At 31.0% G+C, this 17,509-nt stretch overlaps 1 protein-coding gene and 1 long non-coding RNA gene across 2 annotated transcripts; one reads left to right on the top strand and one right to left on the bottom strand.

Moving 5' to 3' along the window:
* Positions 1-2,607: 2,607 nt before the first annotated feature.
* LOC139485109 (deoxycytidylate deaminase-like) lies at positions 2,608-11,136 on the top strand. The gene is made up of 4 exons (XM_071269237.1): positions 2,608-3,392; positions 5,565-5,697; positions 6,289-6,508; positions 10,816-11,136. Exons 1-4 carry the CDS (start codon positions 3,258-3,260, stop codon positions 10,877-10,879), a joined length of 552 nt encoding a protein of 183 aa, XP_071125338.1. The 5' UTR covers positions 2,608-3,257; the 3' UTR covers positions 10,880-11,136.
* Positions 11,137-11,538: 402 nt separating this feature from the next.
* LOC139486943 (uncharacterized) lies at positions 11,539-14,625 on the bottom strand. The gene is made up of 3 exons (XR_011655692.1): positions 14,220-14,625; positions 13,505-13,672; positions 11,539-12,559 (listed from the first exon to the last, which is right to left on the bottom strand). It is a non-coding gene; the product is annotated as an uncharacterized lncRNA (long non-coding RNA).
* Between the last annotated feature and the right edge of the window lie 2,884 nt (positions 14,626-17,509).

The raw sequence follows: 17,509 nt of genomic DNA, 5'->3' as shown, positions 1-17,509 counted from the left end.
GATTTTATTGTTATATTATAAACCAAGCTTTGAACGGTTATACAACAAATGATTTACATTGTATCTGGACGAATGGCTATAGGAAGAGTTCGCAAGTAATATCAATGGCAAATAAGATGGCATCTATTTGAACTTTATGTTATGTGTAATTTTAATTATTTTCTGACACTGAAGCTCTTAACGTATGTGAAATAAATTGTTTCTTTGGTCAAACAACTATATGGTATGTCACTGTTATTCTTTATTATGTGATATATGCATTACATTATGTTGTATCTACTTTATGTTCTGTGTATACCTCTAAACGTTTTGATCAACCACTATTTCTTTCTTACACATTTCCTCTATGTTGTGTATGTTCCGGACCATATGAGTATTTGGACCATACGCGTATGGTCATGACCATATGGGTATATAGTCATATGGTCCGACCATACGCGTATGGTCGGGGTAATTAACACTCTGTTACAGTTTACTTTTAATACTTCTAAACTCTTCATATGGTATGACCGTTCATTCAAAAGACGCTATCATATAGGTAATTTTATCGTTATATTATAATAAAAAGATAAGCTAAATAAAAATAAGAAGTTTCACATTGTTAATTTACTTAATTGTCAAATTTAAAGTAAACACATTTTATACCGATGGTCATTACCGATGGTCATAACCTATTTGCTATTACGAGTAAATGGCAATATGTTGACTAAAAAATTAAATTCCAAAAATTTCTTAATGAACTGTTACATAAGAAGTCACTGGAAAGTAGCATACTATTAGTTTATTTAAGTTGTGTTGTGAAGATTGTGTATTGCAGTCAACCATTTTACGATATTTGAGATCTAGAGCTTCTTAAAAACACTGTAGACCTCAGTATCACTGTACGCAGCTGTAAAAAAGGCTTGTTTTTCACTCGCAAACAAAATGTGTAAATGAAAAAGATCGTGCACAAAGCTTGCAAATGCAAAAAAGCTATGATACCGTGTGGAAGTGAATGTCATCCAAGCCTACATGCACTAATGTAACTAGCGATGAAAACTAACTATGGCATCAATATTAAATTTTTACGTAGTTTTTTTTATTATAAAATTAAACAATTGTCATGTTTTAAACCATGACTGTTTTTTTTAGATAAAGTTCTTGTATTATTGAAACTTTTATAATGTAATTTGGAAAAAAAAATATACCTATATGGTCCAAATACTCATATGGTCCGGCCCGTTAATAATCAAACGAATATTATACTCATATGGTCCGACCATACGCGTACGGTCGGACCATACGCGTATAGTCGGACCATATGAGTATACGCATATGGTCATGACCATACGCGTATGGTCCAAATACTCATATGGTCCGGAACATGTATATTCTTCCTTACGTAAGTCAGTTCATAGTTGTCTCAAATGTGTTTGTAATTTTGAATGTTCTAAAAGAGGGACGAAAGAATCCAGAGGGACAGTCAAACTCATAAATCGAAAAACAACTGACAACGCCATGGCTAGAAATGAAAAAGACAAAAAGACAAACAATAGTACACATGACACAACATACAAAACTAAAGAATAAGCAACCCGAACCCCACCAAAAACTAGGGGTACTCCGGCAGGGTAAGCAGATTCTGCTCCACATGTGGCACCCGTCAATTAGATACATGTTATATCAAATCAGGTAAATAGTTTAATTCGGGAGGTCACATTTATGAAAGGGAATGGAATTGTAGTTACATTGTAAGGAACATATCCGATATCACCTGTCAAACTTCTAAACGTTTTGCTTTGATACCTTATTGCTGTATGAAAACCTGAAGATATTATATTTTATTGGCTTTATGTTGTATTTATACAATGTACCGTCTGTAAAAATAGTATATACCATGACATAGCTGATATGCGTTTTACCGAACAATTGATACTTTCTGTTAACCGTCATTACTTCATATGTAAATGCCTACTACATAGTGTGCAAATTTCTATTATATTATGTATAAGCTCCTATTACATTATTTTAAAACACCTTTTACATTATTTGCAAACACCTATTACGTTTTGTACAAACATCTTTTAGGTTATGTGCAAATGCCTATTACGTTATCTTCAACCATCTGTTACATGAAAACACCGATTACGTTTATGACAAACGTCTATTAAGTTATGTGCAGACACCTCAAAAGTAAATGAAAAGATTGTAGCATGTTGAGTACACAATAAAACCACATTTCTTTACGGGGAACGTCAACGGAAAATAAATGGATGCACTTTTTTTCACCTCCACCTACCCAAAACACCATATTAATCTTATATCAAAAATAACATTAGGATATACAATTTGTCGGGTTGAAATATAGAGACAAACTCTGCTGTACCGAAAGCAAACCCCGCCGCAGTCAAACGGTTGCCTCAGACTTATGCCATTGACTCATGCGAGAATGCGTAACGCAATAATAATATATCAAAGTATTTTAATTGTCTTATATGTAAGGACTACGGTCTCCAGTATGATTTGCTATCTTTTCCCTTTCCTTTGAGGTGTAATACCACCAATGATTTTTCCCTATTAGTCTTTGTTAAATTTGCACTTTTAAAACAATTCAAACAAATTTAAACAAAGAAATACTTGGCATGAGTAAAGTTTTATCTTGTCCAATACTATAGAAAAACTTTCACATAACATTTCATTGCATATAAGACAATAACCGTCACTGGAGTTTAACCAATCGAACCCCCCTATCATATTTAACCTGTGTACACGCTTTGGTAACCATGTAGGCTCAAGTTTCAAAATATTTTATAGAAACCCCAGATAAACAAAATAATGGTGCTCTGAAATACCCACGACATATGTTTATGACACAGAAAATGTTTTACTGCAATAAAATGTAGGATTAATTACCTACAACTGCCAAATTTATGGGAATATTTTTTTCGAATTATTTTCGAATACAACCTGATTTGGTGGTATTACACCTTGAAAGCCTTCATGTATTAGGGAATTTCAAACAATGCATGATAAGTTGATTTCAATATATCTCCCCACGAAATCGGTTTTCCCACAACAGTTGAAGCGCTTATGACAAATAGTGACAATAAACCTTTATTTTGTCAAACCTTCCTATAAATAAACAAAAACAAAACACATGTGACATTTAAGAGTTTCAGCTAGTCTGATTTTATTTGTTAGATGATTAATTGCATATTATGCATCATATGTTATATATGTAAATCCTGCTTTAATATTATCTAAAGGTTGAATCGAGTATGGCAACTGCAACACAAAAAAAGGTTGATTCCAGTACTGAAACTGTAAAACGTTCCGGATATCTTGAATGGGACGAATATTTCATGGCACTATGCTTTGTTTCAGCGCAAAGAAGTAAAGATCCGATAACTCAGGTAATAGCAAAGTACCAAAGTAAAAATATTAGAATCAGTATATGTTTTGAGTTCAAATAATACAAAAAATATAAAGGAATTCTTAGAAAATTCAATTATATAAACGACCACACTTTTTTTAAATTAACTTTAAAATTTTTAAATGCTAAGGTTTTTCTACCTCAGGAATAGATTACCTTATCTGTATTTTGGAACTTCTATGAAATTTTAGTCCTCAATGCTCTTCAAATTCGTACTTTATTTGGCTTTTTCTAACATTTTCGAGTGTCACTAATAAGACTTTTGTAGACATGACGCACGTCTTGCGCAAATTAAAAAAAAATCGATCCTGGTATCTATGCTAAGTTTATTTATAAGAAGAAGAAATATCTGGTTGTCGTTCTTAGAATCCAAAGAGAGCTCAAGGCTTCAAATTTATTTCATAAAATTTCAAACAATGGAATCATCAATTTACATTAGAAAGACATTCATTATTTCTGTAAGTCTTTAGACTTTCAACAAATATACTTGATATTGATAAAACTACTTGTCGCTAAAAAATTATCACTCTAATGCAATACGCACTGGGTTTAAAGTGATATCCGTAACTACAATAGCGAACGTTGGTTCTGGTCAAGATTTCTTTTGTAAATTCTGTAATCAGTAAATGTATGTATTATTCTTCGGTATATCTTGTCTTTTTAACGTATAAATAAGTCTGGAACTGAAATATAAACTTAAGGAGTTTTTTTTAATTGAACAGCTAAATTGAGCAATCAGCCGTAAAAAAAAAACCGCAATGATATGGGTAACTGTACATGTGTAGAATGATAATAGTATCCGTACCTCCTGAGTTTCCTTGGTTCTGCTTCATTTATTATATCCTCGATTTGATAAATTGAACGCCCATTTGTTTTGTAAATAAAACTGTCATTAGTTCTTCAAAAGATAAAGAATTATCGGATACGTCAAAAATTATGACCACAATATTGTTACAAAAAATATACCACAAAAATTCCACAGTGACTGCTTATTTCTCCTTCACATTAAATCCATTGGATGTTGGATATTGGATGTGTAATGATTGATTATCCAGTTTAATGGGCATGATTGTTTATATTAGTTGTTATTGCCTTTTAACTACTTGTCAGTAACTGCGAATACTATCAGATATGTACTTAGTGTAATTTGCTGTAGGAATGTACAAATCCCTTCCCTTCATTACATAATGTTTTTAGATTAATTTTTATTTGTATCCTTCTGATGAGTTTAACCTTTTCAACTGATTGTTGTAGTCTTTCTTGTTCTGTACTGTTACAACACTGTCCCGCTCACATGGTTAACTCCATCACTTTCTGTATATGCCTGTCGCAAATCAATTGAAAGTCGAAAATAAACTGACAACGCCATAGCTTAAAAGAAAAAGTAAAATAATTGTATAAAAAAACACAACACAGAAAACTAAAGACCGAGTAACACAAACCCAACCAAGGACGGGGGTGATCAAACGTGCTTTATAAGAGTAAGTCATACATATTTCTCTAAAAAGTTAACCTTTAGACTTTTCCAATAATTTTAATTGTCAATTGTGTTCCTGATAGTCGTAAATATCCGTTTTGCTGACCCTGCTTCTTCTATTCATCGCCAGTAAAGCAGTTTTTGCATCCATCATATCAAAATTTACCATAGCAAACCTTACTAAATACAAAACTTCTACAGTGTTCCTTAATTTTAGTGAGTGTTTGCTTCTTATATATCATATTTGGATCTTTTTCACGAATTGATACAGATGGACGACTTAAGAGTAATGAAAAGAATACCGACCTCATTCGCTTATGAGGGAACATGTTATATGATTGCTCGAGAGGGCATCCGGTTGTGGCTATTGATGTTATAAATTTTTCGAAAGACAAGGTTAACAGAATTACTTCATGTAGCAAATGTAAACAAAATGGCAGCGACGTTCAAAGTATTTATTTTCAAATTTGAGTTCAGCGTAAAATCAAATAATACACAAATAACATTTATGTAAATGATAATAAGATATATTTGAAGTTTATTTGTTATCAGATAATAAATTTCGTGGAGTACTTTTTGGCGATAACCAAACATATATTCATACAATCGGCCAATTGAGTGTGAAAGAGATTATGAGTAGGGAAATTTAATTTATTAATTTTAAATATTATACAGGTTGGAGCTTGTATTGTGAATCAGGACAAAAGAATAGTTGGAATGGGCTACAATGGCATGCCAGATGGTTGTTCAGATAATGAGTTTCCCTGGACTAAGGGTGACACAGCTGATACTGATAAACATCTTTATGGTATGCATACTTTCTATAAAGATATGAGATATTTGAATGTATATAGAAAGTTTCTTATTCTCATCTCTCCGAAAGAACGAGACAAATTGTTGATGTTTTTTTTTTCTCCAGAAATTTTTTTTTTCAACTTTTTACTCGAACTTTTTGAAATGGATTAAATCGGCATTTTAGATTTCTATTTATTATTCGGAATAATATTCAAGGCATGAAACCTTCCTAATTATATAAAAACAAATGCGTTAGTCCTACTGATTTTATCAAGATGTACATATACTTGAATATTTTTTTTATAATAAATGTCCGTTCAAAATGCAGGCAAATTATAAAAAATATCAAAGCAGCAAAAATAATATTGGCTCAAAAGAAGTCATATATACAACGAATATGGTCAATAAGAATGGCAATAATTGTTGCTAGTTTCTAACTTAGATCATAGCAAATAGAAAATAACAGTCCAACAAGAGTGACATCCTTACCATTTACTCTTATATTATTATTTATTGTCATAGATAAAAACAAATTCAGAGATAAAGAATATGGGTATGATATTTTTAAACTTCGTCGAAATGATTTTCTTTTTTTTTCTTTCAGTTTGTCATGCTGAACTCAACGCCATTGCCAACAAAATACAAGCGGATATACGAAATTGTAAACTGTTCGTGACTCGTTTTCCATGTAACGAATGTGCTAAATTGATAGTACAGTCTGGTATTACGGAGGTGGTATATTATGCATCTAAAACAACAGATTTAACTAGTACAAAAGAGCAAGCCACATCTAAAATGTTCAAGCAAGCCAAAATAGATGCCATGTAAGTAATTGTTGCATCAAACTAGGCTCGTGTAAAGATCGAATCACTCAGTTTTAAATAACATTTTTCCTGAATGTAAAAAAAACGGTTATAAATTATCAAAAATTGTGTTTGCTGCAACTAATAAAACCTTAAAAGTTTGTATCTATCAATAAGTGGTTGAATATACTACTAGACAAGTATGAATTATTTACCTACAAATAAAATCGGCTTCTAGTAAGTGTTCTCTACAACTGATCGTTCATTGCTTTTAACTATTTTCCTATCTATTTTGAAGAACTCTAGAGAAAATGGCACAACCAGTGTAAATAATGGTGATACAATATACATGTGTTATTGAAATGTTGCTTTATCCCGCAGATAAATTACCATATAACATCGGTTATGTGTGTGCTAATCAACATAAAGTGGTTGGTAATTGAATTAACAACTGACTTGGAATATGAACATATATGCCCATGTCATTTACAAGAGAGGAAAGCCGGAGTATTCATACTTATTTCCTCACAATAGTAAATTTCTAATCAACACAAGTGTCATAGTAAACAAATGTGTATTGCTTAGTTTGCCAAGTGCTCTACGAAACCTCTTGTCAAACTATTAAAAACAATTATAACAGCAATCAAAACCTAATTTTATAGTTACTATACATGTGAAACTGCTGATCTAGAGCAGTGTGCATCAGACATGCATATCAGATATTCCAAAACTTGAAAGAACTGGTAGATCAATACACTATATTAAAGTATTTACTCTTGCAAAAGTATTAACACATCAGACTTTTCTTTACTGTAAGCCCTAGTAAAGCCTATTTTAACTTTAAGACATTGCAAAAACAAGTTCAATTGTTTGCGATTATAAAAAAGAATGGCCAATGTCGATAGGAAAATCGTGTTTAAGGAAGAGATAAAGTAGACTTCCTTAAAAAAAAAAGGTTAGGGTGATGGTTGAGCACCTACAAATAAGGCTAAACCCACCATATTCCTGATGTACATTGTACCTGTATACAGTAAGGACCTTTAGAATAGTATTTGCCTTTGGTTCATGTCTGTCTTATGTAATTGTTGTCAATCATTTTGTTATAAGTTAGCCCTTCGTGTCATCTGAGACTGCCATTATAATGATAATTACTCACCAACCCCCTTCTGCCAGAGCTCTCTTTTAACTCATAGATAATATCAACGTTAATGTACCCTATTTTCCACTTTTATAACTACCACCTTCAACTTAAGTTTAAAGATAAATCATTACATATTGCATGCACTTACAAATTTTCCTTAACGAAACTCAAATGTATTATTGTAAACTTGAAAATAACTAATAAAAACATTTAGAGATTAAAAGAATAATAAGTTACTGACAATGGTCAAACAGATTTTGTCTGGCTTGTGTTAAATAAATAATTTTTAGATAGGTTTTATCCAATCAATTTTAAGGCCAAATCGTTTTTTTCCTATATGTACAATAACAGTCATTTTGAATGTACATTTACATGACAACAAAAAAGAAATGTGTTGCTGTCGCCGCTGATTAATCCATAAAACAATTGTGTGTTTGTGTGTTCAATGTTAATTACATAAACTTATTGAAAACGGAATTAACTATTTAGGAACCTTAACATAAATGCCCACGACACTGATCAAAGAGGAAATCCTAGTCAATCATAGATCTTTCGTTACAGTAGCAGATTCATAATTTACACAAATGTCAATAGAAACAACGGTACATTGCTAGGTCTGGAAAGTGCTCTACGAAACCTCTTGCCAAAATATGAACATCAACTATATCGATAATGAAAGCTTGATTACATATTGACTGTAAAGTTGCATACTCTAGAGGCAATGTTAATCAGATGTTGATACCACAAAACTCGAAAGATCTGTTAAAGTGCATACGCCCTCAGTTTCTTCTCTTGCGAAAGTATAAACACATCAGACTTCCCTGCACTTTTAGCCATATACATTGTAGCTAGTAAACCCCGTTTTAAACTTTGAGAGACTGAAACAACATGTATAGCTCTATTTTTATATAAATAATAAGTCAATATAGATAATAATATATAGTTAAAGGGAAAAATAAAATACACTTTCTGGAATAAAAAAACAATGATTTAAACAACAAATTCTTTTAAACAGAAATCATCATTTGTTTGCCTCGTACTGATCTTTTCAGTTCTCTTGTTGGACCACAGTCATAGGTATAAGGAATTGTTGAACACTAACAAACATGTCTAACCCGCCATATTCTAAATGTCCCTGTCTTAAATCAAGATCATATCGTATTTTAATTTTCGTTCGCTTATGTCTGACTATCAAGTGGGATTTCGCCAATCATTTGGTACATTTTTTCACAGAATAACACAGATATGTTCCAGTTGTTGTTAACACAATCTGTCATCCTCTTCTCTCGATTCAACTTCACCGCATAAGACAGATTTCTAGACTTGTTTTATCTTGAGGAACGTAACAAAAAAAGAAAATTGTGGAGCAAACACTACAACTTCTCCCGAAGCAGCATAATTGATCCTCAGTTGTTGAGGAGTTGTTTTTCTTCTCAATCAATAGCTTTTATGTAGTGCTCGTTGTTTCATTATTTTCGTATATGTGCTATGTCATTGACAGTACTAAGTCATCTTCGATTTATGAATCGCTAGATATTATCCGCCTCTTTTTTTAATAACGTTTTCCATTGGAGGCGTCATACACCCAAATCATAGTACGTCACATCCGGATTCATATGAAATGAGGAGGGGGGAGGGGGGGGGGTGAAAAAAATCCCTTGTATGATACTTCTTTACAAATTCACCATGCATTTTATTTCAGAAAAAAATCGTTTTATATTTGATGTTTCTAAACAAAAGGAGTAGGTCAAGTAAGACCCCTTTTTGGCCCCAAAATATAGAGGTTTTACAAAATTGTTAAAATGTAAACTTTTAGTTATTTATTGGACAGACGAATGCTTCTGCTACATAAATATGGGCTGTTTTTGACAATGCAGTGCACATATATCGGGTACTAGCACCATTAGTTCATGCTAAATTACTGAAATCTTCACAATTCTAGCATTTTAGTTAAATTTTAGACGGCTTTCGTGTGAAACGAAAGTGGCCGCATTCGTGTTCATCCTTAATATTAAAATGTAAGTTGTATTTTATGATAATACATAACATATATAAAGGTTGAGGATGAACACGGATGCGGCCACTTTCATTTTTGACAAAAAACATCTGAAAAGTGATATTTTTCGGCATATTTGGTAGTATTTTCATATTTGAGCTTGAATCGAAGCGTTTTTAATGAGTAAATCAGTTACAATCTTTAACTTAACTAATTGATTCAAATGAATTCGACACTTAATTTTTTAAAAAGTGGTAAAAATCTTTCGTAAGATGAACCTGAAATTTCAGGCCAAAATCGGTCCTTACCGAACCTACTCCTTTGTTGATTAAACTGAATGATTTTTTCCCCTTAAAACACTTATCATTTCTAGCACTACTGTCACGTTTTGTCATAATCAGTTTAATAAAAAAAAAGTAAGACGACATCTACAGCGATTTGAGGAAAATTTAATCGAAATACCGCCGCATGAAAATAACATATAGTGTTGACCAATAAATGCACCAATAATTTATAAGATATTCATTGCATCTGGAAAAAAAGCAACAGTTGAATATAATACACAAGATGACTCTAAGATGATAAACTACAATTAGGGACAGCAGTGTCCTCTTTATAAGGTCCTTTTTGTTTATTTTATACCTCTTATTTCCTCAACATTATAATAATATAGGCTAATAAATCCCAACGTTTTGGTAAAAAATGCAAATTCATGTACATGTAAGCAATGAGATAATAAATGAGTATTTGAAGTGTTTCGGTTGAATAAAGTTAACTATCGACATAAACTCCATGGAAGTTTTCATTAATCTTTTTAACGTACAACTTAAGTATTTGCTGCGTTCCACAAAGGGACATCAAATGGTTTATTTATTAGACGATGGAATAATAAGAAGAAAAACTGCTCCCATATTACAAAGCAATTATTTTTGCATGTTAAAAGCACCTTATACCATCTCCTAATTTTCTTAGTGTTTTGTGCTGCTCCGTCATTCGATATTGTGGTTTGTAAACTATAAGTTTTCTTTTGGCTGTTTTTAGCCATGCCAGTTTGTTTTCGAGTAACGAAGTTGATATCCATTTGGTAACTTTCAGCTCTAAATTTTTTATCTATATTTATAATTGAAAATCTTAATATTTCCATTGTATCCTGAAGATTGTTTAATATTATAAATATGACATTTATTTTAGAAAGTACGAAGGCAACAGGAAAATTGAATTTAAAATTGGGGAAGAAGATTCTATAATTTGGTGAAAAAGTCAATGACATCATCTTTAAAACGAAAAGCTTGAGGATGACTGATAGATTTAAGAAAATATAGTGATATTACTTTAATTCATATTGATTGATGTGATAATTTTGTTTGATAAACAGTTTATATATATGATATATCAAGACTTATGTTATTCTAGTTCAATCAACACCTTATAACTGTGATTTTGTTTACTTATTATTATAAATTGTTTCTATTTGGATGATTTGATAAATAAACTAACTTATTTATAAGCTTTTATGTGCTTGTGTTTTTATGTTATTTTTCTGTGTATGTAAACAACTGAGAGGGTACAAAATCAAGGTAAAAAAACTTGAGTCGTTTCCCCAGCAGCCATCATTACGAATTTATCGAGCTTCTAAAAAAATATGAGCACACAATTTACTAACTACTTTTTAAATATGAATCTTTACAAAAAAAAATTATTGGTGGATGAAACTGTTTTTTTTTCTCTCTCTATTTACTGTAAGTTATATTTTCAAGTATCTTTTTATAACCATTAATTCACCTGTTTAATGATTTTTTAATGAAAAAAAATCTAAATCAGGAATATACTACCGTTGTTGTATTTGGCTAAATCTTTCGGATTTGTGGGTCCTCAATGCTGTTCAACTTTGTACTTTATTTGACCTTTTGAATCTTTTTATTTTAGTTTTAAATTGATGACCAGTGCTAAAATCATTTTGTATTTAACGCTGTCTGTTCTGCTGTAAGACATGTGTATGTGTGTTATAACTTAATTTTTTGTAATATTTCTTAAAAACCTACTGGTTGTATGTGATCTAGTTAACAAATGAAGATATTTAACTTCATTTGTAGAATAATTCATGTGATTCCGTTAGAAAATAAGTACCTTCGCTGTTGAAAAAGGAGCCATTCACCTGCAAACAACTTTAACCACCTTTTTTAAAACCGAATCCAGGTAGGAAATGGCACTGAAATAAAGTTGTAATTTACCATGTAATACGACTTTAAAATATACAAGAATGATGTATATTTATTATAAAAAAAGACAGTTATTCTTTTAAATAAGTATGAAAAGGATAAAAAGTTGTTGTACAAAATTCAAACCAGAATTAAATAAGAAAATTTCCGTTTTCCCTAAAATTGTATGACAGGTCGTTCGTTTGTTTTGTGAAATTATATTACAATCACTTATTTTTCCACTAAAAGGAGGAAAAGTCAAAAAGGATACCAAGGGAACACAAACATTGAAAGAAATACTAAATACTAAATACACCGCGATAAAAAAAGAAGACGAAAACGACAAACAGCACTCTACAAAAACTTCACAGAACAAAACGAAAGAACAACAGTTACGAAGCATATTCGTGAATTACCTCAGGTGATAGAGTATCTGTTCAAACATTTATAGACCATATTTTGAAATAAGGCAGTAAAATAACATGAAATTTTATTTTATTTTGATATATCGATCTGACTTGCACACACAAAGTAATTTAGGACATTTCAATAGTAAGTAGATGAGGTGAACAAAATATCAAATTAATGTTTTGTTTTAATTTACCTTTGTATTGGGAAGACATTGGTGAGTGCCTCTAAATACATTTAGGAATATATCAATAGATTCATCATCGTCGTCAAGGTCACATTGATTGATATCGGTATCGTTTAAGTTCATATCTATGAATGCAACACCTCTAAAAACAAAATTAAAAAAAATCAGTTCCTTTTTTCTGAACGTGCATAGTTAACTAAAGGTGCAAGTGAAATAGAATATGTAACATGTAACTTCAAAACTTATATAGCACATGTTGAAAAAAACTAGTCCTCCTATATTACTACCCGATTTAACACCGGACTTTACTATATATAAGCATACAACGGAGGAGACTAGTGGAGCAGGAACTGCTAACCCTTCTAGAGCACATAACTTCATGTGTTAGGTTTGGTTAGATTAGTTACTTTTTATTTTAGTTTTTTTTTCTTGTGAACTGTTTTGTAAACTATAAGAAACATTTTGTTTTTAATTGTGATGTTTTTTTTTTTTTTTTTGCATTTTGCATTTTGATCAATTTTTCGGTTAGGCTGTTCGATCGTACTAGTAGACGTTAATTATAAATTATTAGGAAATCTTTATCTAACAGTCACCGATAATAATTGCGTAGTTTAATCTCATTCTGCATCTACTTATTTTTACATTTATTTTTTTTAAGTATTCAAGATGTTCCTTATATTGTAAACACCATATTGAAACGTCAATCGTCTGAATTTAACTAACTAATGAAAATGTTTGTTAGAACTGATAGTACGTATGACTATTAAAAACAATTTTTTGGTTGTTTCTCTACAATTTATTAACAGCTTTTACAGATTCGGGACGATTTAAAAGAGGGACGAAAAATACCAAAGGGACAGTCAAAAGCTAGGCATGTTAGATAAAAGCATGTCTATAATTGATGGAGTTTACATATATTGCCCTTCAAATATCTTTTGGTTATTTTTGTCATTCGGTTGCTGTTATATTGATTTGTTAACAACATATCCGGGGTTTTTTTTTCAGATTAAGTCTTCAAAAAGAAAAATGCAAAATTCTTACAAATGTGTACTGAAAATTTAAATAAAAACTCAAAAATATGTCTTACTTGAATGCGGGCTTTCCAGTGGCGTCTTGTCCAAATATTGGCACAGAAAATGTAACCAACCAAATATTACTAAACCCACAATCAAAATAAGGTTGACTCCAATATCCATCTTCTTTTTGTGCAAAAAACATCACGATATTCTCATCTTGAATGTCCGTGCTGCCATTCCTATTTCATAAAGATTATGAATACGAAAATTATACGGCTCAATTTAACGACTATTAAACAGTTATAGTTACCGGTATCATAGTTGCATGTGTTTTATATACCTTCGTTCAATGTGAAATGTCAAAAAGACATGAATTAATGAATTTAATTAGAGAATGAGGTATAGATGATCATCTAGATTTGGGATCGTTGCAGAGCTTGTAATATTGTAAAGAAATTGTTTGGTTGTTTTACATCTTAAAGTCTTTTGTTTCGTTTATTTGCTTCATCATTGACCTAATCCCGCATTTTCCTTTATTCGTTTTGACTGCAGTTGGACAGAAGATAAAAGTTACACTATAATGCAAACTTTCAAGATATGATGCAAAACCCTGTTGTTTTTGATTTTTTTTATTTCATTTGCAGATTAATTGTAGCAAATTGTTACAAAGTAATATTGAAATGTCAAAACTAAGAAAAAAAGTATACAAATAATCCAAATGCTAAAAAAATGTTCAAAACAATGGTTTGGCGCAAATTCACATCTGTATAAAAGTTATTTACTAACCTCTGGTGTGTTTCCGTTAGAATTGACGATGCATTATCCCACTTTCTTGACTTTAAGTTGTAATACCACTCTGAATCAACTGATGTTTGATACACAAAAGAAAGCGATATATCGTAAAGGCGAATGACTCCATGTTTAAAATAAGCATAAGGTGCAAAAGATTTGTATCTTGAAAATACATCTGGCTCAAACGCAAGACCAGAACTGAAAACTTGTGGTGATCCTGTCATAACGACATTTCTTGCTAAATTAAAGAATGTTAAATCTGGAATAGACTCCAATATTCCGTTGTTCTGATAAATTATTGTCGAAATGTAATTAGCATTATAAATAGCTAAGTTTGCATATCCATTCCACAGAGTGAAATCTAGAGTTAAGTAAAGATTAGACGCAGAGCACATGTCTGTATGAGTATTTCCAATGATATTGAGAGCATTGATTGCATCTAACTTACCACCTGTTACGAATAGCATAAGTCCATGCATCAGAATGAAACATATAAAGATAAACACCGAAACTCTACATGGTGTGTTCATCATCGACTGCATAGACTTTCCTGAAAGAAAGGTAAAATAGGTTATCTGGAAAAGAAACTGTTTTCAATACACATTTTTTTTAAATAACAAAGATAAGACAGATTTGTTTTTGTAATAATAAGGTAATGAAATGAATGACGCTATATGAACACTATTTTTTACATGCTAACAGAACTAAAGAAATACTTGCTGGTATTAAAAAGCTATTAAAATGACTTTTGATGATCCACAACTTTATGACTACTTGACTGGTAGAAGACACCAAAGCAAACGTGCAATCGATAAAAGTAAAAACAACAACAAAGTCAGTGTAAAAGTAAGAGAACAAACAAGTTATTGTAAAAAGACCAGTAAAGTCAGTCCAAAAGTAACAGAACAAAAGAAGTCAATGTAAAAATAACATAGCAAACAAGTCAATAAAAATGTAACAGAATACACAAGTCAATTAACGTGTAACAGAACAGTCAAGCCAGTGTAAAAATAACAGAACAGCCAGGTACGAAGTCAGTGTAAAAATAAAACAACAAAAGTCAAGTCAGTGTTAAGAAATCAAACAGAGTAATTAAATCAGTGTAAAAGTTACAGAACAATCAATCCATTGACTAAGAAAAATTAAAAACGGTTAAGTTAGTGTACAACGAAGAAGGAACAAAACATCACTAGGTCAAGGTGAACGTAACATAATAGTCTAGTCAGTGTAAAAGTAAAATAACTCAAGTTAGTGTTAATGTAACTGAAAGGTCAGGTCAGTTATAAAACAAAACCAGAATATGGTCAAGTCAGTGTAAAAGTGACATTAAATATGGGTGACATGTTTCCATGTATTTCTTTAATTTTGCTAAAAGAGAAATTGACAAGTGTATAAACATTTTTACAGCAAAACACTCTTATCAAATCAGAATGTGTATAAACATTTGTACAACAAAACAATCAAATCAGATTAGAATGTGTATAAACATTTGTACAGCAAAACACTCATATCAAATCAGAATGTGTATAAACATTTGTTCAGCAAAACACTCAAATCAAATCACAATGTGTATAAACTTTTGTACAAAAAAACACTCAAATCAAATCAGAATGTGTATAAACATTTGTACAGAAAAACACTCAAATCAAATCAGAATGTGTATAAACATTTGTACAGCAAAACACTCATATCAAATCAGAATGTGTATAACCATTTGTTCAGCAAAACACTCAAATCAAATCAGAATGTGTATAAACATTTGTACAGCAAAACACTCAAATCAAATCAGAATGTGCATAAACATTTGTACAGCAAAACACTCAAATCAAATCAGAATGTGCATAAAAATTTGTACAGCAAAACACTCAAATCAAATCAGAATGTTTATAAATATTTGTCCAGCAAAACACTCAAATCAAATCAGAATGTGTATAAACATTTGTACAGAAAACACTCAAATCAAATCAGAATGTGTATAAACATTTGTACAGCAAAACACTCAAATCAAATAAGAATATGTATAAATATTTGTACAGCAAAACACTCATATCAAATCAGAATGTGTATAAACATTTGTTCAGCAGAACACTCAAATCAAATCAGAATGTGTATAAACTTTTGTACAGCAAAACACTCAAATCAAATCAGAATGTGTATAAACATTTGTACAGCAAAACACTCAAATCAAATCAGAATGTGCATAAACATTTGTACAGCAAAACACTCAAATCAAATCAGAATGTGTATAAATATTTGTCCAGCAAAACACTCAAATCAAATCAGAATGTGAATAAACATTTGTACAGTAAAACACTCAAATCAAATCAGAATGTGTAGAAACATTTGTACAGCAAAACACTAAAATCAATCAGAATATGTATAAACATTTGTCCAGCAAAACACTCAAATCAAATCAGAATGTGCAGGTCAGTGTAAAAGTGACATTTGTTTCAAGTCATTGTAAAAGAAACAGAACGGTCAGATATTTAAAACACACAGAATAGTCAAGACTGTGAAAGTCAATGGACGGTCAATTCATTAACAAAAATCTAAGAACGGTAAATTCATTGTAAAAGTAGTATAAAATTCAAGTTACTACAGTCAGATCTTAAAACACTTAAAAAGTCATGTCAATGTAAAAGTTACTGAACAGTCAGGTCATTTTAAAAAAATAAAAAAAGTTCAGTCACTGCAAAAGTACAAGAACAGTCAGATAATTATCAAAAATATCAGTCTAGTTAATTGCAATTTGAAATTGCAAAACAGCCGGATCATTTAAAAAGACAGAACAGCTAAGTCAGTGTAAACGTTACAGAGCAGTCAATAAAGTGTTCAATGGAAACAAACCAGTCATGTCAGTGTAAAAGTGTATACGTTACAGAGTAGTCAATAAAGTGTTCAATGGAAACAAACTAGTCATGTCAGTGTAAAAGTGTATACGTTACAGAGCAGTCAATAAAATGTTCAATGAAACAAGACTAGTAATGTCAGGGTAAAAGTAACAGAACTGTCAAGCCAGTGTTAAAGTAACAGAAAAGTCAATATAAAGAGAGGATGTGGTATGCTTGCTTATGAGAGAACTCTTTACAAGAGACCAAAATGACACAGAAATAAACAACTATAGGTCACAGTACAGCAAAGTCCGTATTACAGAAATAGAACAGTCAAGTGATATTAAAAAATACAAAATATTAAAGTAAATAGTACAATGAAGAAAGAACAAAAAAGCAAAGGAAACGTAACAGAATAGTCTAGTCACCGTAAAAATAACAGAACTTTCACGT

Source organism: Mytilus edulis, chromosome 8 (assembly GCF_963676685.1).
Source record: "Mytilus edulis chromosome 8, xbMytEdul2.2, whole genome shotgun sequence".
In the NCBI taxonomy this organism is placed as follows: domain Eukaryota; kingdom Metazoa; phylum Mollusca; class Bivalvia; order Mytilida; family Mytilidae; genus Mytilus; species Mytilus edulis.
This window is presented reverse-complemented; position numbering and strand designations above follow the sequence as displayed.